Source organism: Fomitopsis serialis (genome assembly GCF_022376445.1).
Source record: "Fomitopsis serialis strain Sig1Antser10 chromosome Unknown B0H18scaffold_389, whole genome shotgun sequence".
NCBI classification, from domain to species: Eukaryota; Fungi; Basidiomycota; class Agaricomycetes; order Polyporales; family Fomitopsidaceae; genus Fomitopsis; species Fomitopsis serialis.
The window spans coordinates 11,332-36,641 of NW_025955349.1; the positions used below are offsets into that span (position 1 = coordinate 11,332).

The 25,310-nt window shown below is 54.9% G+C and overlaps 6 protein-coding genes across 6 annotated transcripts; 5 read left to right on the top strand and 1 right to left on the bottom strand.

The window, feature by feature from the left end:
• Positions 1-9,742: 9,742 nt before the first annotated feature.
• On the bottom strand, positions 9,743-10,881 carry B0H18DRAFT_399397 (uncharacterized protein). Its single transcript, XM_048037916.1, has 5 exons — positions 10,713-10,881; positions 10,533-10,650; positions 10,464-10,480; positions 10,121-10,408; positions 9,743-10,064 (listed from the first exon to the last, which is right to left on the bottom strand). The coding sequence occupies exons 2-5, from the start codon at positions 10,549-10,551 to the stop codon at positions 9,783-9,785; spliced, it is 606 nt and encodes a 201-aa protein (XP_047884715.1). The 5' UTR covers positions 10,552-10,650; positions 10,713-10,881; the 3' UTR covers positions 9,743-9,782.
• A 2,101-nt stretch (positions 10,882-12,982) lies between these two features.
• Positions 12,983-13,937, top strand: B0H18DRAFT_1172502 (uncharacterized protein). The gene is made up of 3 exons (XM_048035905.1): positions 12,983-13,025; positions 13,081-13,252; positions 13,316-13,937. The coding sequence occupies exon 3, from the start codon at positions 13,344-13,346 to the stop codon at positions 13,629-13,631; it is 288 nt and encodes a 95-aa protein (XP_047884716.1). The 5' UTR covers positions 12,983-13,025; positions 13,081-13,252; positions 13,316-13,343; the 3' UTR covers positions 13,632-13,937.
• Positions 13,401-14,116, top strand: B0H18DRAFT_1172506 (uncharacterized protein). The gene has a single exon (XM_048035906.1). It carries the CDS (start codon positions 13,683-13,685, stop codon positions 14,052-14,054), a length of 372 nt encoding a protein of 123 aa, XP_047884717.1. The 5' UTR covers positions 13,401-13,682; the 3' UTR covers positions 14,055-14,116.
• Positions 14,117-15,753: 1,637 nt separating this feature from the next.
• B0H18DRAFT_945537 (terpenoid synthase) lies at positions 15,754-17,011 on the top strand (the record flags this gene model as incomplete). The annotated part of the gene is made up of 4 exons (XM_048041899.1): positions 15,754-16,130; positions 16,181-16,469; positions 16,519-16,874; positions 16,927-17,011. 3 exons carry the CDS (start codon positions 15,754-15,756, stop codon positions 16,864-16,866), a joined length of 1,014 nt encoding a protein of 337 aa, XP_047884718.1. The 3' UTR covers positions 16,867-16,874; positions 16,927-17,011.
• A 394-nt stretch (positions 17,012-17,405) lies between these two features.
• Positions 17,406-18,105, top strand: B0H18DRAFT_846496 (uncharacterized protein; the record flags this gene model as incomplete). The annotated part of the gene is made up of 2 exons (XM_048039560.1): positions 17,406-17,668; positions 17,712-18,105. Coding segments are annotated over 2 exons (657 nt in total), but the record flags the coding sequence as incomplete, so codon positions are not given.
• A 5,380-nt stretch (positions 18,106-23,485) lies between these two features.
• On the top strand, positions 23,486-24,032 carry B0H18DRAFT_831049 (uncharacterized protein; the record flags this gene model as incomplete). The annotated part of the gene is made up of 2 exons (XM_048039393.1): positions 23,486-23,730; positions 23,789-24,032. Coding segments are annotated over 2 exons (489 nt in total), but the record flags the coding sequence as incomplete, so codon positions are not given.
• Positions 24,033-25,310: the final 1,278 nt, after the last annotated feature.

The window sequence follows — 25,310 nt, forward strand, 5'->3', positions numbered from 1 at the left end:
CCTGGACGTACCCTTCGAACGTTTGCGTGAAATGGAGCAGTCAGACACACTAGGAGACGATGAACCGGACCGTCCATCTGCCAGGCGAACTAGACGACGAGTCTTCCAGTTCGGAAGACGAAGAATGAGCTCTCGAAGGACTCGCATAGGATACCCAACCCATTTCTATTTATCTAAACGCACTTGAGTCCTGCACACACACTTCAATCACTGCACACCGCGACACGGATAGACACGGATCATTACACGAACACGAGAGAGAGAGACGTTACAAATTAACAGCACACGCGCGAGACACAATCAGGACACTACAAGTACAGGTACGGACTCCGAACACGAACACGACCTACGAACAACTACTTCGAACCTTTCCCTTCGAAGGTCCCGCCGACGGACCAGCTGCAGGCGGATCGAATGCGCCACGCGCGGCCTCGGTGGACTCGACGTACAGCTCGTCGACGCGACGGCTGTAGTACTCCTGAAGGCCCTCGAGCACGGCCAGCTCGAGACCCATCAGGTTCAGCGACGCCTCGACGTTGCCGACGCGTTCGGAGGTCGCCGTCAAGGCCGCACGGGCCTCGGCGAGCGAACGGACCGGGGCGCACTGCGCCTGGAGGATCGCCGAGATGTTGATCGGCGGGGTCTGCGTCTGCGCGGCGTGCAAGGCCGCGGCGGCACGGGGATGGAGAGGCATGCGCGACGGCACGAAGGCCGCAGAGCCCAAGGCCGGGACCGTGACAGGAGCCGGAGGCGCGGGGCTGCAGGCTCCTCGGCGTCGCCGCTCTTGCCTACGAAAAAGAGTCAGCTACGAACGTCTCGAGCTTCGAAGATCAAGGCGAACTTACCGCACGGCGAGCTTGCGAGTGCCGGCCAACGTAGCGGCGCCCCATAGCACCCTGCTGGTCGTGCAGGCACTGATTGCAGCGACCGCATCGGCCTCGAAGACGCAATCCTTAGGGTCGCGTAGCCCGCGGCGCAGCGATCGCACTAAGTCACGAAAGTTAGTAGGGTACGACGAAGAAAGTGGGAGACTCACCGCCATCGTCCTGTCGCGGACAGTAGTCGCGCGAGCGACGAGCTTGCGGACGGCGGGGTCCGTGACGTCGGGGCCGAGCCGTCAGCCGGGGCCTTGCGCTTCTTGTTTTTCTTCGAGCCCTTGGGCTCGGGACGATTTCGACCTCGGGCGACTCGGCGCGAACGGTCGAGGCATCCGAGGCGGTGGGGGACTGTGCGCGGGACTTACCTTTGCCCCGAGCACCGGACCGACCACGTCGCGGCAGAGTCTTCTCCTCGCGAAGCTGACGAGCAGCCTCGCGTTTGTGGGCCTCGGCGGCCTCCTCAAGCTCGGCGGCCTCGCGGCGTTCGAGTCTTCGGCCTCGGCGGCCTCGCGACGAGCGTTTCTTCGGCCTCCTGGGCCTCGCGAGCTTTCGGGCCTCGGCCTCCCGACGTTCGCGCTCCTCGGTCTCGAGACGAAGGCGGGTTGCTCGGCCTCCCAGAGCGCGCGCTTCTCGCGTTCGAGCGCGGCGTGCTTGATGGCGGCCTCGAGTAACGGCCACTCCATGTTGTCGGCGCATTGGCGCGCGGCGTCCGGATTTACGTCCGTTGCGAGGACGAGGAGACGGCCCAGAGCCGTCGCGTGCCGCTGCGAAAGGAACGCGCCTTTCGTCACGCGGGTAAAGCGGTTCTTCGAACACTAAGTCAGTACGAACGATACGAGGCGAGAACTTACCACGCCGCATACGCGCCCTCGAACCACTCCTCGATGGCGTCCGGTTCTCGGGACGAGATGCCCACGACCCAGTTGGCGAGGGAGCCATGGGGCTCTTCGGGTCGTGAGGGACGGGGAAGCCGGTCTTCGCGTCCACCGTGTATTCGTCGTCCGACGCAGAGGCGCCGGCAGGTTCGGGGGACTTGGAGAAGGCGGGAGCGGGCGCGGGAGCGGACGAAGCGGACATGGGCGAGCGAACAGAGACGGAGACGGGAGAGCGAAGCGGGGGATTAAGCGAAGTTCGGCGGGATCCCCCCCGCTATATGTGCGCTCGAGCTTTGTGGGTCCACCTACCGCATTCGAGGCGCTGAAACAACGGGGATCATCCCATCAGAACCAGTCCGAAACGGGAAAGAAGCGCTCACCTCCCGTCCAATGGGATTAATTCTTCGGATCAACGTGATCGAAGCGCGTCCTGCCGTTCGCTAATCGCTTCTCAAGTGCTCGCCATTGGACAAGACCTTCGGACGGCCTGGCGCGGAAGTATCTCGATGATCGCGGACGCAAATCAAGCGCCGGCGTGTTCGAGCCGACCGAGGACGGTCAGTATCTCAGTAAGGGGGAGATGATGAGCCCTTAGCTCACCTACCCACCGAAAACGCCATTTACGGTCGATACAACGGTACACTAAGTCAGAACGGTCGACGCACTGTCCGTCCGTTCGAGGGAACCGCCCGATGTTCGAAGCTCAAGCGTCAATGTTCGGAACCCTTAGTGGCAAAGGCAAGCGGTTTAGAAGCGTCGCTACATTGGTAGGACTACGGGCAAGTACACGGCTAGGTCAAACTAACTAGTGACGGCCTCGGCAACTCTCGTATCTATGGCCTCGACCTCCACACCCATGACCACCACCCCTACCCCTACGAACAGACGGACCGGCGTCGAAGCTACGGTCAGTGTTGACGCGCTCGAGCAGGCTTTCGAGCAACCCGACGAGGGTGCCGTGCGTGCGGCGCTGGTCGACTGCGATGTTGTGAATCGCTCGACCCATGGACTCGAGGTTGTCGGGCAGCTGGCGGAAGTCGGACAGGATCAACGTCTCGCGCTGATACTGCGGGTTCGCGAGAGGACGACGCTCGGCCTGGTTGACTTGTTCGAGCAGCACCAAGGTCTCGGACCACGCGATCGTAGGGTAGGGCGAACCTAGGATGTCCCCTGGTTGCCATCGCGGTGAAAGACCTCGTCGAGGTAACGCATCAACTCGTCGATCTCGGGGAACGACCTAGGAGCAGGAAGCGTATCGTTCGCTAGCAGGATGGCCCGGCTGCGGGACTCGAACAAGAATCGCTGTTCGAAGGTCGGTTCGATGGTTCGAACGATAGTCTAAGTTCGGAGGCACGTACAATCATCCAACGGACTCCGTGGGCCCAAGCCAGCCACTCTCCGGGACTGTTGGCATCGTATCGCGGCTCGACAAGTCCCTCGGTCTTGAGGACCTCTAGGAGGCGGTAGTAGCGGGCAGCATACGCTTCGGAAGTTGGGTCGAGGTGCGGCATGTTCGTGTAAGTCAGGCGAACTCCTGCAGCTGTCTCATATCTTCGAGGACTGTCACCGGCTCCGGTTATGACCTTCGCCGTTCGGGGACGGTCGCCCGTTATGCGGAACCTGCGGAAGGCCGAGTTGGATTCTCTCATGTGTTAGTAGGTCCGGGTCGAGCGTTGTGACATTCTCCGATTGGCTGCTTTCCTTATCACTTTCATTCATCATTTCTTATTTCTCTTGGCTCTCTTGGTCTTCGGACCGTATTTTCCTGTATATACTCTGGGACTTGTTCCCTTCGAATCTCAGAGACCCCCTTACCCTCTCAATCTCACCTCGCACCGGCGAGGTTCGTCAGTCAGCCAGTACGTTCGAAGTCAGCAAGTTCGCCAGTCAGTCAGTACGTTCGAAGCCAGTCAGTCAGTTCGCCAGTACGTTCGCCAGCTCGTAGTTGCCCCGAGAGGCTCTACACTTCTTCTCCTGCCGTCGCTCGCCTTCCTTGTCACCGTTCGTTCGACACGTCTGTCGAAACTCCCCCTCCTACCTTCGAGGCTTAGCCCTCGTCTTCGAACAGTCTTCGATATCTTCGAAGCTCTCCCACGTCGTTCGGAGTCTTGTCCGTCCTCCTCCTTCTTACCTAGACCACTGTACAGTCCCCCGTACATCTCATAGACGCAGAGGCCTCGCATACCACTGCTCGACCTCACGGTTGGGTTTTTGTGTGGCTTTTGTGTTCTTTTCGGTCGCGTCACCGGCGCCGTGCGCAGCTGCATGAAGTCCTGCACGACCCCACGGTCAAGAGCTCCTCCGGCGCTGGAACATCTGGCAGCATCCCGCGCTCCCCAGCGCCCGTCATCCCACCGACACGCTCAAATACGGTCCGCTGGGCGAGCGAGGCCGCCAAAGCCGCCGAGCGCGCCCGCGCGGCGAACATTCACACGTCGTCTTCCTCCTCACACCTCCAGGCCCCGGTGTATATCTCACCGACGTCGCCCTCCGCGTCATACACGACACGCGCGCCCTCCCCGACGTCGCATACCTCCATGTGGCCGCCATCTCCCACATGCAGCCCCGTCTCATTGTTGCGGATGCGTCCGCAGCAGGTGCGGACGGCGTCGACGGACAGTCTGAAGACAATGAAGATCCCCGCGAGTGCATTGGGCCTGACGAGGATGTTCCTCGTGCAGGAGGCACACGTACAGCGGGTGTCATAACCACGGCTGCGACTCTGATCATATTATACAGAGTGCCCGGGCCGGTTCTGAGGGCAGGGTATCATAGCTGCGCTGAGCGCGAGGAGAGGATGCCAGTAGGTCCCGGCAGGTTGACTATTAACTTATCCGTGCCTGGCCGTTCTCGATGATTCGCCCGACGGATACTTTCTTGACGATTTAAGACATGTGTCATATACATCGTGCTGAACGTTTTATACCAGTTGGTACGTATTGTAACCACGTCAGCGACACCGCGGGCGCAGCATCAGCCACCACCGCCCTGCTCACCACGTTTCGTAGCTTCCTCGTGACCCGCCGTCTCCTCCGCTAGTGTTCTACTGGATACCATGGTAACCTATGGATGGTTTTGTGGCTGACAATAACTCGGAATATGAGCCTCTGTGCAGCTGCTGCAGTGCTGCCAGTCAAGGCTATTACATAAGCATGTATTAGTCAGCACTCAGTAGTGCAAGCACAAGTTGTGAAAGCTAGATGTAGTGGCGAGCTGCGAGCCACAAAAGTTTTGGACATACGAGCCACAAAACTTTTAGATAGAGCAAGTGACAAAGATTTTAGATAGAGTGAGTTGTGAAATTTTTTGATTTACTAAGTGGCAAAAGTTTGAGATGGAGCGAGTTGCAAAACTTTTAGATGGAGCAAGTCGCAAAATATTTGGATGGAGCGAGGTCGCAAAACTTTTTGATATGGTGGATTACATTTTCTTTTGATATGGGATAATAAAGCATCAAACGGTACACCATAGGATCGACGAGACCCGTGACCTTTTCCATAGAGACGGGGGAACATGGAGTTATTGCGGCACCTACAAATGCATAGGCATCACTGACATGGATTATGCGCAATCGTGCGACCTCACGGCGCGGCAGTTTGGCGTGAGTGCAGTTCTTCCTCACTTCGCAGTCGCCCTGATGACGTTCGATTTCGAGTCACATATGCACTCTGTCATGCATAAAACCATGGGTGGTAGCCAGGAGACGAGGGCAAAGAACTACCGCCAACGCATATTTCGCGATGAAGTGCCATTTATCCGCTGCTGTGGACTACTGAAGGTCGCGCACAATCCCGACATCGATCTAGCTTTCGAAGCATCTCGACTTGGCCGAAGCAAAAAGAGGCGGAGGTCTGCCAGACTTGCGTCGATGAAGTCGTACGTGCTCCATATGACAGCGGCAAAGCAGACAGCTCACGCAGAGTAGATGAAAGCCCGTTCATAGCATGGGCTGACGTCTTGTTCTCTTTCTTAACGCGCACGTTGTTCTGCAGTCCCTCTCGTAATGCTGTATCTGCTCTGCTCTGTCTGTTGTCGGTGTTTTGAACGTGATGTTTTCGTCTGTTATCTCATCATTCGGATTGAAAGTCCCTATTGTGCGTTGTGTTAGCCTGCCCGAGGATTATTGAGTATCCAACATTACCGTTTGGCTGCCGTGCTGACGGCGCCCTCTGATATGTCGACTGTGAAACCATTGTCTGGGGGTTCTGTAAAGCGTCAAGTCTTTCTGTCGGTCATGAAGCTTTCGATCATCATAGACGTAGTTACACTGCGCTCGCGAGTAGTTGCTGAGAAGCACAGCGCGCCACTGCGGCGGCTACCTACAATGCCTTTGACGAGGGCGGAAAGTGGCAATAATATCTGTCCATGAAGTGTTATTACAGAGTGGAGGGTCCCATAGGAAGCATCGGGCTAATGTAACAAGCAGGGTGTCATCATAACGCAGTTCCGCGTTCGAAACTTGCACGAATCTCTGCGGTATACTTGTCGTAGTATCGTGCAATCTTGGACCAAGACGTTAGTGGACGAAAGGCACAAGGGGTATCACCGCGGCGTACCTTCTTGTTGAACACACGGTTTCGCTCGTTGATGTATGTGATGTCGCCCTCGTCCTCGTTGTTCCGCTTCCGCGAGAACTTGCTCTTCTTATCGATACTGCACTATGCATGAGTAGGAACGGCTAAAAAATGCCGCGCAACGCACTCTCTATTGATCTTGGCGACCACCCTGTCTATAGCCTCCTCGGTCGGCTTGTTGTCTGCGTAGAGCAGACTGTTCGCGTCGCGATACAGGTTCTCGGCAGCGATCCGTTGCTGTTCACTCGTAGGTGCGACCTACGGTACATCGTCAATGAGGCCACCCAACAGCCAGACATGACGAGGTACTCACCGCCAACGATGATCCCTGCTTCGGGTCAAACTGTGTGAGCGAAGATGAGCTACCGCCCGCCTTAGCTAGCGTTCCCGGTGCCAGACCCATCGCGAGCTCCTTCTGCTTGTTGTACGACGCAAGGTCGGGCTTTATGTGGTCCAGATCCTTCTTGTACCGTTTGCGCGCGGCATCCGCGTCGTCTACGAACAGGACGTCAGGATCGGTCCGCCTGCGATGCTGAGCACCCCGCCAACATCGCAGAAACAACGGAGGAGGGACGTACTGTTGAATTCGAAGTCTGCCCGCCGCGTCTTTCGCGCCTGCTTCTTCTCCCACTCGTCGTTCTCTTCGATTGTCCACTCCCAGTTCTTCAGCCGATCGACGTCCTCGCCGCGCTCGTCCGCATCTGCTTTGAGACGTAGTGTCTCCGCAAGCTTGCGTTGTCGCTCCAGCCGTGCTGCATCGCGGGCGGTGATCTTGGCCTTTGAGCTTTCTTCCACTACGGATGCGCGGTTCGCCAAAGAGGCTGTGTGCTATGGGTGTTGGTGTAAGTTCAGGCGACGAGACGGCTGAAGACAGATGCCCACCATCTTCTTGCGCAGCTGTTCAAGCTTCGCTTTCCGCTCCTCCATGGACTGCTTGCTGCTACTGCCCTCCTCCTGTTCGTTCGCAGGTGTCTCCGTGTCTGTCATTTTCTCGACGAAGTCTTCGGCTGCCTCCACGACATCGTGCATGGCACTGCTGCCAGCGTCTGTCTGGGAGACCATTCGATGAGACCAAGAGGTAATGGGATAAGAAGAGCGAGATGAGTGCAGATGGTAAGTGAGGCAAGAACGAACTGCTCTGCTGGGCTCACTCAGAATTGGGCGGAGCAGCCACAGCGTTGCTGACGTAATCTGCGGTCTACAAATGGCAATCCACGTATCCCACGACTCGGACGCCCAACTCATTCAAGTACTTCCGTGGCCCGCTGGCAGTCGATCCTCTGTTCTTGAACGCTCCTCCGGACATCTGCGCTCGCAATACATTCCGTACTTCGGCTGTTCCTAAATATGCCCAGCGATCACCAGGATTCAGAGCTCGTTTTATCGAATGAGATCGTCAGAGCACTGGGAAACGAGCTGACGAGGCTGAGAGCATGCAACGCGGATCTCAAGGCTAGCATTGGCACTCTTGAAGCCAGCAAGGACGAAGCCGATCGTAGAAATTGTACTGTTGTGTCTAGGAACGACGAGCTAGAGGGAGAGAACGAGCGGCTTCAACAGGAGCTAGATGATACCCGCCGCAGTCTGCAAGGGAGAATAAAAGAAGAAGACTCGGAGCCGTGCATTTTATCCGCTGGATCTGTAAGATTTGTGCAGTAGCTTTGGTTTGGGTCGCTGACACGCCTGCACGGACTAGCCCTATGAACAGGTTAGGCGCAAATTGGCAGAGACAGAACAGAGGCTACAAGAGGAAAGGCTCGAGCACGTAAAGCGCTACCTTTAATATGCGATTAACCTCTTCTGATAGACGGGTGTGCATCTGTTCAGGCTCGTGTCGTTGAGGCTCTGGAAGAGCGGCTTGAGAATGCTAAGAGGAAGCGGAAGCAATCGAAGGAAGCATTGCTGCAGGCTCAGAAAGTAGGATATATCTCGATGATCAGTCGCGATTTTGATGTTTGTGTATACAGGAATTGACGGATCTGCAAGCCACGCGCGAGCAGGAGGACGAGACACTCTATCCACTTGAAGCTGACGAGCAATCGTACAAAAGTCTTGACGAAAACGACGCAATGCCGACCAGCAATGACATACAAAACATGGTCAGATTGTTTTCTCGGGTCTGCTTCTACTTGAACATTCATAACCTCTAACAGGAACCACTTGGGTACAAATACTTCGCTTCCACAGTACTCGGCGGCCAAAATTCCGCCCATTCGACGGTTTCGGGTTTTGCTCATTTCCCAGCGTCCCTGACTCATGGCCCAACATCCGCAAGGTCAGTCGATCTTGCACACAGTTACTGCACATTTGATAAATTTGTTGTCACCCATCACGTATGTGTAGAGCTTGACTGAACCATAGTACGTTAGAACAAGAAGATCTGCATTTGAAAGGCCCAAGCTGACGATGATCACAGTGCCCTAGATCGCGCTTGGACATACACACAGACCGATACCCTCTGGTCGCCTACACATGACAGATGCCTGTTCCTGCATCCTGATCAGCAGTATGACCAGCACACCGGGGGAACAAACACGATTCACGCGGTAGGGCCTCGGGCTGGCGTCAGGCGCGATCTTTTCCTCAAAGACAAGGGAAAATGGACGTATTGCGGTGTCTATGAGTGTACAAGTGTCTCCAATGAATCTCTCGAGGTCCTACTTTGCCTCACGGGACTGCAGGTTAGTGTCCTGGTCTCCGTCACCATCTGCCCGGCTGATTAATGGTTGGGCAGAATCAAGCCATCAACACGATCATTCAGCGAACTTGTGGCCCCGAGATCAGTAATCGAGAATTGAACACGAAAGTTCGGAATATGTATCATTCTGGGCAGATTCTCGTACGCTGCCACAAGTTGGAGAAGGTCGGCACCAATCGGGATATCGAAAACGCGATTAGTGTACGGAGACGCGAATATGACGGAAAACTGGAGCTGTTGAATCCAAAACACACTTCCGACGAGAATGGAAGTGGAAGCCGGAAGAGGCTCAGGCTCTCCTGAAGATAGGCCGGTATGTAAGGCATGATCTTGTTGAACCGTCCTGACTAGCATGTAGAGTTAGTTAGACCCCCGATTCTTGTGTGCCCGTATTCACAGGTGCTCGATCTTGGCACTCATCCTGACCATCGTACGCACGTATGACTATCACTGTCGCTATCTGCTAACCTCAGGATGCAGTGCTAACCGCTGCAAAGCCGTCTTCCTTGTCCAACATTGTTTTCATACTGTTGCTCTCGTGCTATCTCGTCGAATGCATTCCGTTGCACCATATCATGTCATTCATATATCAGTGCGACCTCGATTGATCAAGGCAGGTCACTGACGACTCATGGTGTCGTCTGCAAACTCACTCAGACTCCGTGGCACATCATTACAACAGGGACTGCGTACATAAACTATGTTACAGGATATAGACCGATTCCACTTTGATACATTCATCTGGGCTTTGAAAGCCTCACGACAGTCGCTGCCTCTTCTTGCCCCCTTTCTTCTGCGCCTTCTGCCGTTTCTTGTCCTTCTTCTGCTTTACGCTAGCTTGACACTTGACGAATGCCGCCTTCACCTTTTCGTCGTATCCAACCAGCTGAAACCCATAGCATCGGATGGGTAACGTTCCGTCCCAGTACAGGTCGCGCAGGGCCTTCGTGATGGCGCCCATCGTCTTGGCGGTCGACCGCTGGAACTCGCCGCCCAGGACTCGCGGCGTCTGTTGCGCGAGGCTATTGAACAGCGCGTACTACGCTCGGGTCAGAATCGTCTATCCAGAGTACAAGCCCACGACGCGGTGCTCACAGATCTGGACTCGTCGAGTTTGCAGAGATCTTCGAGTCGCAAGATGGACATGCCGGTGCACTTGTATGTCCCGCAGTAGTACCAGGTGCCCCCGTGGAGAAGCAGAGATCGCGCGACTCGCCTACTCGGGGCCAGTCCTTGCACGCCTTGCGATCCGTGGGAGGCTCGGGCGCGCAGATGTGGAAGTTGTAAAGCTGGGCGGGGTACACCGAGATGCATCGACTGAGATCTTTGTACGGCGTCCAGATGGTCATGTCCGATATGCACTTCTGCACCTTTCCGGTATACCTGCCGCGATAGCGTCAGCGTCGATACCCGTTGCGCATCGAGAGCGGGTGAATACCTCATGCTGGATAGGACCTAGGCGAAGTAGGTGAATCACTGCGAGGAAGCAACATTGACGCGTTCTTACCGGTTGAAGTGCCTTCCATACACCCTTCCCGAAACGCTGGTGAAGAGTTGCTCAAATTCGACAGGCGGATTGGGAACTATCCATCCCGATCAGTCTGAAGGAACTCGTTGATGTCGAACTGATGGTCATCGCAAGACATATCAACTGAAGCGGACAATATCAATCGAACGGCGGACTCACGTCGCGAATCGTCATGTCAGCCAATCTGAGCATATCAAGGTCATCATCCTCGTCTCCTGCATCACTCCACAGTGCGTCGTCGTCGGGATCAGCGTTGTCGGTCCCAGACCCATCTTCGGATTCTGAGTCGGACAACACTTGAGCTTGCGTGGAGGGCGGGGTTGGGTATATCTCTGGCGACAATGTCAGATGACAAGTCCATCTGAAAGCAAACGAGCTGACATACCCGAGGAAGAAGTCTCGTAAAAGGCGCATCTCTCTTTATTGCTCTCTGAGGGAGCGGCCGTACGACGTTGGGCTGTGACATGTATATATCAGAGTCAGCGAGCGTGTGGTGCTAACCATGGCTACCTTCTCTGTCTTGACCTCGTTGGTATCTTGAATTGTGAGGTGTTCCAGTCCGCGCTGTGCTTCATCGTAAATCTGCACAAACGCGGTATGTCAGTATCAGCTTTGCGAGTCAACAACACGCATTGCACTCGACGTACTGCGTCTTCGACATCCAGCTTCCGTTTCCTGCCTTTCTCTTTCATTGTAAAATACAAAGTCTCCTAATTGCGCTTGCACTCAGCACTGATTTGACGCTAGGAGAGCGCACCTTTTCAAACAAGAAACAAACATACCGATTCAAGTTCCAACGCCGCCAAGGCCCGGCGCCGCCGCGGCACGACTGGGAGCGGCACTATCACAAAGTCAATGGTAGGCTCCTCCGAAGCCCCGCAAGGTTTCGCATTCGCATTCGTTAGATGCGACGAGTTGCTATGTACTTGCTTAGGACCACGACAACGACACGATAGTATGAACACGAGAGGATCGACCTGGGATCGACTATGTTCTTTTTATCTCCGAACTTTACGCGTGCCGGTAAATCCCCGTAAATTGGGATCGTGCAATCTCGGCTGCCCGACGCTGAGTCAGCGATCCCAGATCCCGTCCCGCTCACCCTTCCTGCACGGCGCGATGTACGCGTTCTGTCATGCAAGGATAAGTCTCTTGAGTGCACCCGGACTTGGTAACTCAGTCCGTCGAGCTCGGAAGCGTAAAATTCGAGTTAGTTTCAGTAAAACTAGGTGCCTACCATGCTCGAGATTCGCAGCGCACGGAGACGCAGACAGAGCAATGCACGCCCTGTCCAAGGCGTCCACTTTCCTCGCGCCGCAGGCCGCAAAAAAGTGACCCAAACGGGCAAGATGCGGCTGGGTGTGGAAGCGCCAAGGCGCGTTTACATCACCGGCGATCAAACGTCGCTTCGCTTGCTCGCCCAGGCCGCGCGCGTGCCCTCAGATTTACTGGGTACCCACGCACGGACCAGGAAATTTACGAGATTTACTCGGGCCGAGTAAAATAAAGTGGGTGCCCTACTTTATGCACTTACTGCACTTAATGATCGGGCAGGTACTGCCCATCACATTTACCGCGTACACGGCCGCTTCTACGGGCCAATCGCGGGCCTAGAGCGGCCAGGCGGTGTATCACACACACCGTTCTATGGGCGCGACGTTCCCACGCACCGACGGCGCCGCAGGCGCGCTCAACGCGATGTGCACCGACGTGCCTACCGACGTGTTGCGCCCGTGTCATCCGCATTAGGCAATGCTGGCGGGGTGTAGCGCCCGTGTAATCGTCATTAGTCACAGGCGACGCGTGTATGCGGTCGCTTCTATTGGTTACTCGCGGGTCTAGAGTACCTCGGGGACAGCCACGCCCATCAGCAGCCATTAACGCGCGCTTTGTATCGTCTTACTGCGCCGCAGGCGCGCTCCCGAGCGATGTATCCCCGCCACCGACGTGCCCCGTGTGCCCCCGCCCAATTAGGCAGCCCCAGCCACCTGCCACCACAGGTCCTGAGTGGCCTGGGAATGCGCTAGGCCCAACAGCCGGCGCCTGCGGCGTTCCTCGCACTCACGGCGCCGCAGGCCCGCTCTACGCGATGTATATTCCGCGCCCGACACGTCGCGCTCTCGCCCTTCCCGATTAGGAAACCCCAGCCACAGCCGCCACTCGCCACGACACCAGCCACCTCAGCCACCCGCCACAGCTTGCCGGTGGCGTGCCGAATCAAGATTGAGATCCGATCACTGATCGGACGGACTTGCCATACGAGGCAAGCCGCTTAGCGCCTCCGCCAAGCGACGGTAAATCTCCCGACCTAAGTAACGTCCTCCGGTTCAAGTAACGGGTGATTACGTCAGCGGCAGAGTGGCTGAACGCACTGATAATCATACTACTGAACGTGAACCGTAACGCCGCCTTCAACTTTGCTCGCAGTCGTCCAACATCGACGTTTCGCCTATACACTCGCCACTCGCAATGGTCAAACCCCGGCTTCATCGCCCATCTTATGCTTCTGCTAAGCCTACAGAGACAGCACGTAAGAAGAGATAGGTCACGATCAAAGGGGTGGAATGGCCTTCTCTGTCACTCCGCGCACAAGGTTTCGGGCATGCAACGCGTACTAGTGATCCTCCTCAACATTGTGTACTATCGTGATGTCTCCGAGGGTGACGACTCTCTGGATCCTCCCTTCCGTCTATCATCAGGTATGTACGTACGTTGTCTGGCAAGTTCGCTACGGATGTCAACGGGGAAATGTGGTGTCATAGGGACTCAAGCTCTGCGTCACGATTGGTGATGTTCTGGGAATGGGAAGTCCTTCGGTGGTCCTTTCACAATGAACGCAGGACCATTCTTCCCATCGAGATATGTGAGCGGGTCATAGATATCGTGTACCTCGACATCACCCATGCTTTGGAGTATCGCCTGAAGACACTGCGCGCGTGCATGCGGGTCTGTCGTGCATGGGTCCCTCGCTGCCGATACTACCTGCTGCACGGCGTGACCCTCGAGGATCGGAAGCAGCTCTGGAAGTTCTCTGCGCTGCTTACCACGGATCGCGGCTGCCGTGCGTACGTCAAATAGCTCGAGCTCATCTCAAGAGGGGATTCCGCGTTTGTCAGAGCATTCCCCTTGATGCTCGCTCGCAAGTTGCCCAGCGTGGAACATCTGCGCTTGTCTGGCGGGACTACCGGCGCCCGCTGCGCTGCAGGAGCCAAGTCGCTGCCTGACCCCCAACTCCATCGAACCTACTTCCCCGCACTATCGGGCCTCGTCTCACTCAAGACCATGAAGCTGGATTGCGTGGTGTTCCCTTCACTGGCGACAATTCTTCGTATCTGTGCAGCGTTGCCGAATCTAGCCACCTTGGAGTGCCATACCGTGGAGTGGTCGGCCTCTAGCGCTAGCGCGCAGTATGTGCCCGTGCGCCCTCCTTCGCTCTTGACGTTGTATATGTTTTCTGCGACGATACCCTCTCTCATTATGTTTGGCCACCTTCTCGCTTGAAAACCTTGAGTTCTGCGATCAGGGTACGGACGACTCGGAGGTTCCGCTGACATTCATAGTCATCACCCTCCCGAATGCTCGGGATACTACGAGGCCCTAGTGTCCGACAAGAAGAGGGCGACTCTACTCACCCTTCACCGGGAATTCATTCATACTTGTATCGGTAGGTTCGGCCATTTATGGCGAGGACTGCGCAAGGACTGACCGTACTGAACGCCGCCTCGGGCGCTACTTCACAAGTGTCCTGCTTGCACTCGCAACAGTCGGGCACCGCCGCCTTCAAGCGTTTGCCACGCTGAAAATAACAGCGCGTACGAAGAGACCAAAGGGGTGGGTGGCCTGCCGTACCCGTCCGCATACAAGGTTTCGGGCCTGCTAGTGGGGTACTTCATCATTGAGTACTATCATCTCCGAAGGTGACGCCTCTCTGGATCGTCCTATCAGTCCATCGTCAGGTACGTGCATACGTTTTCTGGGGAAGTTCGCTACGGAGGCTAATAGGGAATTGAATGCGCTGTCACAGGGACTCTGCGTCATCGTCGGTCGACGGTGCTGTTCTGGGAATGTTCATGAGAAGTCGTTAGCATCGTCTCACTCGGGCACAGAAAGCAGTGCCTGTGGCGCGTACTGTTCTGTATCGTTAATGAGGTGTGTGGCTACAATCTCCATTGCACTTAAGCCTTCAAATGACTAGCATCTTGGGGTCCATTTTGTCGAGCCAAGTCATGCCGTCAACTACCAGCACTCTGTGGAGCACACTCGATAAGCCCGGTACTTATGTCAATCATGGTTTATTGTAGACCAGTGACAAGTGACATTTTGCTCCACGTTCTCTCGGCTCTATAGATAATGTGTTCTACCTGCAAGATCTGTTCCCTACCTGGTCCTCGCATGGAACAGATAGGTTTCCGAGTCAACGTATCTCTAGGTACACCGTACGTACCACAAGAGTCCAGCTGAGATATGCAACTAAGCTATTGACCCCAAAACTCTATTCTTACAACCACTAGCACGGATGTGCCGTTGGAGGCGTCGTCTGCATGTGGGTATAGGCACTGGGTTGCGGCCGAACGGCCCGTCGTCTAATGTATGCTCACATTGAGTCTCCATCTAGGCGAATGCCGTCGATGTCTCCCACACGGTGCAGTGCGACAGATATGCAACAGTGTCGGCATATTAGCTGTTATAACCCCGGGTTGTTGTATGGCCCGGGTATTTTTGCGACCGTGTTCCTGGCAGCCCTTGAGTTGTTTCACAGGCAGTGTACGTTGATGGGTACTGCGAATGTTCAGCGTCCCGCTGGTGCCATCCATCCCTATATCTGTAAGCACTAATAAAATAGTGCGAACATGTTAGCAGCTTACTAGTACCAACAGGATTAGCGTCGACCCACAGCAACCGAGTATTAGAAGGTTGGGAAGATTTCAGCCTAGGCCATTACGGTAAATTTCCAAACAGGTCCCCGAGTCTGCAGCTCTACTGCCTACTCCACCAGGCAATTGGGTCTCGGTCTATTGCTAGTGCCCTCAACACGATGTCCGATCACAATCGGTGCCGGAGATTTAGTGCCCTCAAATGCTGTTTGAACTCCCCGAGAGCGCATTGTCAAATCACAGTCTAAGAAGTGCGTCGTTGCGCGAATTTTATCACTTCCTCCAGCATTCTCTAGCTCGTTGGTAGGCCCGTGTTCTCAGGCAAAATGTCCTCCACACGTGAATCATTCCTCCTTCCTGACATCATGCACTTCCTACCCTTCAAGGGTTCCATCAATCCCCATTACGAGCGTGCGGCCAAGGCTTCCTCAGCCTGGGTCAACAGCTATAGCTTCGTACCGGAGCACAAGCGTGTCTTCTTCCAGCAAGGCGGCAGCGAGCTCCTCTGCGCTTATACTCATCCCTATGCCGGCTACGAAGAGCTGCGTACCATCATGGATTTGATCAATCTTCTGTTTGCCATGGACGAAATCAGCGACGACCAGAATGGGAAGGTCGCATACAAGACTGGACGCATCCTTCTGAACACTCTCCGTGATCCTGACTCGAGCGATGGATCGGCACTGGTCCAGATGACGAAGGGGTGAGGATGTACGCCATTTCGTGATTACACTCTCACAAAAAACCACTTAGTTTCCGCGAGAGGCTTTTGCGATTCAACCGACCCGCATGCTATCAGCAACTGATCAAGCACACTGAAGATTATGTGAATGCGGTCGTTTTAGAAGCCGAGTTACGGGAGCGCAAAGAGGTCCTTGACCCTGATGCATACATCGTACTGCGCAGAGAGAACAGCGCCGTCCGCTGTTGCTTTGCACTGTTCGGGATCATCCTTGGTGCCGAGCTCCCTGCCGAAATCCTAGAGCATCCTACCATGATGCGCCTTCATCTTGCCGCTGTTGACATGACCTCCTTGTCAAACGTAAGTGTATTTTCATTGCGAAGTTGATCATTTACTGAGAACGAAGCAGGACCTCTATTCCTACAATAGGGAACAAGCAATGGGCCACGCGGGAAGTAACTTTCTAACCGTGTTGATGAAGTCCAAGCACTGCGACCTCCAAACCTCCGCCGATCATCTCGGTGCGCACTTCAAGCAGCTCATGGACGATTTCCAAGTCGACAAGACTCGCTTGCCATCATGGGGTCCGCAAACGGATGCAGTTGTCACCAGATTCGTGGTGGCCATGGAGATCTGGGTGGTTGGTAACTGCGAATGGAGCTTCGAGACGCCGCGTTACTTTGGTGCTCAGAGGGAACAAGTCAAGCGCACTCGTGATGTCGAGTTGTATCCACAGCGCCATGAGCATGATGGGTGAACGTTAAGGTTTGACCACCCATACTCCGTGTTCTTGCTCAAATTGACATCGAGAGTTTAGTATCCCTGCCATCACTATATCTACACCCGCATAGGTGCCGATTGCGCCAGTAGACGGCCAATAACTTGTATATCTTGTACCTGCCCATGTATGCATATGCGTCAGCCAAGTCCGCGCGCCACATTTGCTGTGTATTGAAACAGACGCATGGTTAGTCGAGCTCTACACAACACCGTGTCGATGTCCATGTAAAAACCGGTACGTAGTACTTGCGTTCTGTCTCGAGCTGTTCACTAGTATCTTCAAGTTGTCATCGATGTTCGTAATAATCGGGTACACGGTCACATGATACATACCAGGCGTCTCGCGTCGCCTCGCTTCCGCGACTTTTCAAGTTTGGTCCCTGCTACGATCTACTGCTCAGCGAGGCTCAGTACGTGGTACACTACTTCCTTGCCATGAGCACGTCTTCGAACCTGGAGTCTCCTTTGGAGCGGCCTCGTCTACAGTCAGACTCCGTCGGCGAACTCCAGGCCAGCTTCACTCAAGATGCAGATTTCTGGTATGAAGACGGGAATATCATTATCGTCGCCCAGGAAGTCGGCTTCCGCGTCTATAAGGGCTTTATCGCATCGAGGTCTGAGGTCTTTCGGGATATGATAAGCCTTGCCCAGCCTGTCTTGGATTCTTCGTGCGAAGGGACTCTGGATGGCTGTCCTTATGTTCACGTCTCCGATACGGCGGCGGAGATCCGCTCGCTGTTGCGCATTCTGTTCATCGGCAGACAGTACGTCTTCAAACCGTTCAACCTTATTGAAATGACCCTTATCTCTCTTTCGATCTAGGTATATGCGCCGCACAGACTTGGAGTTCGACGACATGGCCAATTGTATCCGGCTCGCGCACAAGTACGACATACCGGATCTCCTTGAGGATGCCTTGGAAAAGCTGGAAGGATATTATCCGGAGTCGGACCCGGATTCTTGGGACACTGTTTGCGGAGACGGTCCGTCCACGAGAGCCATTGTCGCCCTCAACCTGGCGCATCTCACCGACACGCCATCCATCTTTCCTGCTGCCATGTACGACTGCTGTAATCTGGACGGCCAAACGATACTAGCGGGTAGAATTCACAGCGATGGCGCCGCGGATTTTCTGAGTCCGGTGGACCTTGCGCGCTGTATTGACGGGAAAGCAAGACTCTGCTCCCGCAATTCTCAGGTCATCCGTGAAGTCTTAGCCCCCCTCAATAACGCAAACTGTTCGGCGCCGGACAATCAATGCAATGCGAACATCGCCTCTATGCTCTCAGACCGTTTGTGGGACGCCACCACGCTGACCTGCAGCAACATTCTCGCGCCTTGGGACGATATCTTCCACGCTCATTACCGCAAGACGAAGCCCAAACCGGACCTCCTTCTATGCTCGTCATGTATCGCTGCGCTGTGCAGACGAGCGAAGACGGTTCGCAACGATCTCTTCCTTGAGATACCGAAGTTGCTGGGTCTCGTCGAACAGCCTGTTAAGGAGAGTCAGGATGGTAGTTCTTCCTATGGAGATGATTGACAACTGACACTACGGTAAGAACCCGTTTCCCGTTTCTCGCTATTGTGCGCATGTGTCTGACCGCGGGCTGGGGTTCACACAGACCGTATAGACGAATGGACATGTGCTTCACATGAGATGGTGCGAACCGAATGACTGCGATGGACTACTAGGCTTCCCGACCAACTGCACTGTGACCCCATGGCCTTGTCGAGTCGTCATTCACTTAGCTGATTTCTATGATAACTTTGATCAGTCGGTGTCTCAGACTCGCTCCATGTACGAGTTTCTGCGCATTCGAGTGACAGCGTTGAATTGTATCCTGTCTTCGACTGCATCTAGGTGTTCAATTCTGGGAAGCTATGCTATTATTGATGCGAACAGTCTCTTGTTCGCGTTCCAAAGAATCAGATTGTCGTGTATTCCACTCCGAGGCGGACCATATGGAACCTTTGTAGCAGCAATCTCAGCATCAATCCTCCATCGTTCCTGGCCTATCATCATACGCCTCATCATCCCGCTCCGAGTCGGAATTGTCTGGGTCTGGGACCTTCCATCCGTTGGCATTCTCTATTGTCAACGATTGCAGCCTCTGTATCAGCTCCCTGGCTTCTTGTTGGGCAGCAGTCTGCGCAGTGTTCCCTTCATCATCCGGACCCGAACCGTCGCCGTGCGAAACCCCCTTGCCTCTCCACCCGCCATGAGCCTTGACGTAAGCTAGGAACTCCTTCCATACACCGTCAAGGACAAGGACATCCGGGTCACCAACAACGATGAGAAGGGCCCGTGCTCGGGTGATAGCGACTAAGCGCATGTCGTAAGAATTGTATGTCGGACAATGACTACTCGATGTATGACTTACCGTTGAACCTCTGAGGATCGCCAACGAAGCCCAAACGCTGCCGCATGTCTCTGATCGCATGCGCGGGGTTGCTACGCACAGTCGACATGATAATGATACGACGTTCCTGTGCCGTGAACCATGAGCCATCGAGACGCTCTATCCCGCGAACTTAGAACCTACCTGCCCTTGAAAAAGCTCCGTCGTCCCCACTTTCACGCCTTCTAGCCGAGTTGACGACCGTCCGAGCAATGCGCGAATTTTTCCGCATTGCGCAGTGTACGGGCTGATGATCCCGATGTCCTTTGCATCTGGCGAGGTCGGCGTCAACGACCACGAATGCGCGGAGTAAATCACGAAGCGTACCGATAGGAACCTTTCGATCATTGATGAGCTCCTCGCAATATCTTGTGACCAGCGATGCCTCTTCCTTGTTGAAATAGGAAGGCGAACCTTCCTCCTGCTCATCCCTGCCACCAACACCGTGGAATACGATCGGGAACTTAGGATTCAGGCCATCTAGGCACGTCGACCGAAGCATGCTATGCGTGATAGCTTCATCACCGCAGGGCAGCAGTTCGTTCGCGTAGAAACGTCGGTTTGAGAACGCGATGATCGCGGGGTGCGACCTGAAATGCTTTACGAGCTTCGTGATCCTGCAAGTCCAGAGGTCAGTGAATTTATTAGTTGACGAGGAGGAAGATTACGAACGTTATTCCTTTGTAGGCGCTCAGATCATAGACTGGCATGTTTGACAATCGTTCCATGTAGCTATACCTCAGGCCGAGGTCGCGACCGATGCTCGAGTGGATGACCGGGCCCAGCTGCTTGATGTCTCCTGCAAGAACAATGTTCGTGTTCGCGTCTGCGAGGAGCTTGAGGGGTATCATCGTATCAGGCTCCGAGCACTGGCCCGCCTCATCGACAAACACATGAGTAAACCAGCCGCGGGCAAGGCCCAGGCTATGCGGGACAGCCGCAGACACGCAGGTCGTCACGACGACCCTGAACGACTTCAGGACTTCGGCTTCAGGCATGGCATACACTCTGTTCCCGTTGATCATGCAGAAGTCCTTGAGCGTTTTTTGCAGCCCTGCTCTGATAGGACGCCATATAGCATTGAGGCGGAACAGTTGCTGGGGCCCCAGTTCCATCAGCTTGAACGCGAGCAGGTCGGCGGCGTCGTTCGTCGGTGCGCACATGAGGAGTCGAGCGTCAGGATTGTTCTTGAGGATCTGGAGGGCGGCCTCGACCAGGGTCACCGTCTTGCCAGTACCGGGGCTACTCAGCGTCAGCGAGGCGACTCGACTGTCGAGTATAAAGACGGTACATACGGGCCGAATACCACGAATGGGACGCTGCCTGCCGGCGCGTTGGATATGGCCGCAACTACTTCCTTCTGTTCAGGATTGTCGATGAGAGTGTGGTCGTCAAAAACGAAGCAGTTGATATCCGCTGCAGAAGGGCGATGCAGGTCCTGAGCATGACTGCCAGTAGGAAACAGAATGCGGGACTGGTTGTTGTCGAGCACGACCGCTTGCTGGCGCCGCCGCCATGGCATGCGGTTCAGCTGGAACTTGACGTTGACCAAGCCCTGAGACGAGCCGAGTTTGAACTTCGGGTTGATGCGCATGATCACTTCCTGCAAGTCAACCTCGTGGATCACGGCTTCGTGCCAGATGTCAGGGTTGTCCTGCTTGCACACGAGTAGTTTGTCTCCGATTCGCACAGTCGGCTTTCCCTCTATAAGACCCGGGATGTAGAGCCTGTCCGTGTGTCAGCACGCTCAAGACGGAAGTCAACCGGTGGAGCAACCAAACTTACTTATATCGACTGCCTACTGCGTGAAGGGGAGCATTGAATAGATCGTAATGCGCCAGGTCCACACTGAATAGACGGGCAGATTCAGTATAACCTATGACCGTAACACGTTGAGAAACAAACCTCTGTTGCCACTCCTCGGAATGGAGCAGCGTGCTCCAGAACTTGCCGTACGTCCCCATGTTCAAATCCCCAGGCATGAATCTGCCACGGATCTCGCCCACAGTCTTCTTCACATTCGCTGCATTCAATACGTCCGCCAACGCCTTCGGGATGGGAAACTCTGGCAGCTTGACCACCCACCGCACCTTGCTCCATGTCGGGGGGCGCCTCGTAGGGACGGCGTGCGGAGTCGGCTCGAGCGGGCGGAAGATGGGTCGGCGGTACGGGCCCTTGGACTTGAGCGCGTCATAATCGGCCGCGGGCCCGACAACGGCGAGCACACGCCGCAGGATGACGAAGCGCTCCTTCCGGTGCACGTCGTGGAACTCGAACTCGAGTGTGTCCTCGAAGCGGCCGACATACGAGGAGTGGAAGGTGACGACGACCGTACGTGGCTTCCCGTGATTGACGAAGCGCGAGGCGCCGCGCAGGATGGCAGAGAAGCTGGGATGCGCCGGGTTGGTTAGAGCTGCGGATGTCCTTGATGTGACTATTAGATGGCGTACCTGGAGCTCTGGGTTACCGTGTAGGAGGAAGAGAACTTGATGAGCGCAAGGGAAATCAAGGTTCCCGGTACATCATTGGACACTGTCACTTCCAAGGTGCACTCCGCAGAAACCGCATGCACAGAGTCAACTTCGACGGTGCCAAAGTCAATGCCGGCCGCCCCGCCCGTCACCGACACGCCGTTCCGATTCAGCTGCGCCGACTGCGTCTGTGCGGTCACATCTGCGTACTGCTGGCGTCTGCGATGATACTGGTCTGTCTCGATGTGGGCTTCCCAGCGCGTTGCCGGGAGGTCGCGCTCGCAGATGGGGCAGCGGATGTACCCGGAGCTGTTGGAGGGGAAGGCCAGCTCCGTCAGAGGGCGCTTGTGTGCGTCGCCTTGCATGTGCATGTCATATGCCTGCATATTTTCGAGCAGGATGCTGCATATGTCGCAGCGTACTGCCGTCGGAGGGATATGCGTACGTCTGCCTTCATTGGAAGCACTAGGCGTCGATGTAGGACCAGGACCAGAGGCGTGAGCGGGACCTAAATGTATGGACATGAGCTTCCGAGTCAGTTATATGCAGAACACAGAAGAACCTTGAGTGGGACAAGTGCGCCGGATCCCATCTAGGTGCTTCCTTCCACGGAGGTGTTCCTTCCTCTGTTGATCACTGTTCAGCTTGACGATCTCGCCACACGAGCACAATGATCCAGTGATAGACAAAGCAGGCACGTCCGTACGCGTCCCGTTCCCAATCGGATACGTAGGATTATGACCTGATGTAGATTCATTGGAGTGCTGCTGCGTGCCTGACACAATACAGTTAGCGATGCAGTATAAGATATAACGCATACAGTCAGCTTTACAGAGCTGCCTGTCGTTGCATACGTTGGACCCCAAGCAAATGCTTACTCCCTCTCAAGTGCTCCTGCCTCTGGGCCTCGCTGCTGAACGTCGACGCGTGTCCACAGCTGCATTTGGCGGGAGCAGATGTTGAAGTGATTGGCTGTATGCAGCGCACCTTAGACATACGGCGAGGGGCCTTGGGCGACATTGAAAAGATGAGCGCGTGAAAACATGCGACATGGCTGCTCAAAGAGTTATATAGGAGCAGATTTGCAAGAACCTAATCAGACAGACGGCGTCCGTCTGCCAAATAATCGCGCCAGCGACGTGAGACGCCGAGACACTTTGGTTGTCCAATTTCCAGACTCTCTCAAAGAGGAGGTCGATGGTGTCGTGGTGAACCGCAAACGAACAATGTGGGATACCGAGTAGAGCATGTACCTGCAGAACACTAGATTGGCATGTTTACCCTAGTGCATGTTGAACCGAGTCGCTTCAACACAAGTACTACTTACCTTAGCACACTGTCAGCGACTCGGAAGTGACCCCAAGTTCGGGTTCGCGCCGCGAGCAGACGACTACACCTGGTTGAAAACGGTACATGCTGGTCATGGCCGTTGTGTACCCAGGCGTGATTGCGTCCAACAGAGGAGGCTCGTCAAAGGGCATGCTACGGTTGGAATTATGTACTGACATTCCGATTCAGATTGGGCTGTCGCTACGCGGTCACGTGTTCTACGCAGCCTCTCCGAGCTCGCGCGTCTTCACTCGAGCTTCACTCCTTCCACGCACTTACCAGCCAAGGCCATCCTTTCATCATGAGCACGCTATCGAGTCCAAAGGCCTCGGAGCCACGACGGAAGCGTTCTCGCGCGGAGTCCGACTGTACCATGCAGTCAGAGGATGCATTCAGCCGGGACGGGCGGTTCTGGTACGACGACGGGAACATCATCATCATCGCTCAAGGTATCGGGTTTCGCGTGTTCAAGGGCCTGCTCGCCGCAGAATCCGATGTATTTCGCGACATGTTCACTCTCGCCAAACCTGCTCCGGATCTCTCGCGGGAACTGGTCCCGGACGACTGTCCCGTTGTCCACGTCACGGATACCGCGGCCGAAATTCGTTCGCTCCTGGCAATGCTTTTGGGTGGTAGACAGTGCGTATGCTGAGCAACTTCCCCTTGTACCCAGATTATACTCATTCTTACCCTGTAGGTATATGCGACGCGTCAAGTTCGAATTTGACGATGTTGCGAATTGCATGCGTCTCGCGCACAAATACGGCATTCAGGACTTGGTCGAGGATTCACTGGAGGAACTGAAGCGATATTTTCCGGAGGATTTTGAATCCTGGGAGAAGAGCCTCGTCTGTGATCAACTCACAAAGGCTATCACCGCCGTGAACTTGGCACGTCTCACCAATAGTCTGTCGATCCTCCCCGCTGCTCTATACCGCTGCTGTCTATTGTCGGGCAAACAACTTTTGGAAGGAAGGGTGTACATGGGTGCTCTTGTGGACGCATTGAGCTCCGAGGATCTTGCGCGGTGCATCGATGGAACGGCAAAGCTCTGCACGCTCAACGTTCGATCCGCACAGGAGCTTTTCGCTCCCCTCGAGAATGCGGACTGTGTAGTCTCCGGTGGTCGGTGCAATGCGTCTATTGCCACTATACGGTCAGAATGGGTTGAAGGCATTCGGCGGGGTAGCTGTGATGTCCTTGATTCCTGGGGTCAGATCATCTGCAGTTATGATCGGAAAAAGAAACCAAAACCGACCTCGCCTCTTTGCGGATCATGTATCTCCCTACTCAAGCACAGAGACGTGGAGATACGCAAGAGGGTTTGGTCAAACCTACCGGAGATACTGGAATTGAAGGAGAGTGTCGAGGAAGCGATGCCTCAGGATGATACCTGAATCATTGTAATGTAAGTCGTTTGATTATGCCAGAGTGTGTGACCTTGACATATACACTTAGCCTATTCCGTAGTTTGCATCACGTTGCGCATTATATGTCACAGCTAGTTGCAGAACATTAGGCGCAGACGAATGCGCGCGACATATGATGACAAATAGGCGCTATCCACACGAAGACGTCGGTTTACCCACTTCACCACACCTCGCACCACCATTTTTTTTTGCGTTGCATCGATTGTCCCTGCAGCAGCCGTCATGAGAGGCATGTCTTGCAACTCGGTGAACACGACCCCGTGGACGCCTTGCAGGAGTACTGGCCAGTGCCCGCAGACAATTGAACGTGTATCTGCCCCTACACCCAGGTCTACGACGTCTGTCGGACTCGTCCATTGTAGCTGACTGCAAGCAGTGGTGTAGGGGAGGCATTATTGCATTGTTACTACTCTCAATGGAATATACATTAATAGAGTGTCCGAGGAACGTGACCGCGTCGCTATTGCTCGGTACAGGTGCTAGTGCAGACGACTGTGAAGCCGCAAAAACATGATGGTGCAGAAGTGGGTGAACCAACGTCAACTGTGGCGCGACGCTTATTTGTCATCATATGTCGCGCGCGTTCGTCTGCGCCTAATGTTCTGCAACTAGCTGCAATGGACCATGCAATTATGGAGATCTCGAGGACTTCGTGTCGACATCATTCTTTGGTCATTCCTCCACACCAGCAGCAGTGTACCGATCTTCGCATTCCCATATCCAGACACACGAGTATGGTGCCGTACTACACTTCTTCGACCGTCTGATTCTGTCTCTATCTCGTCATCA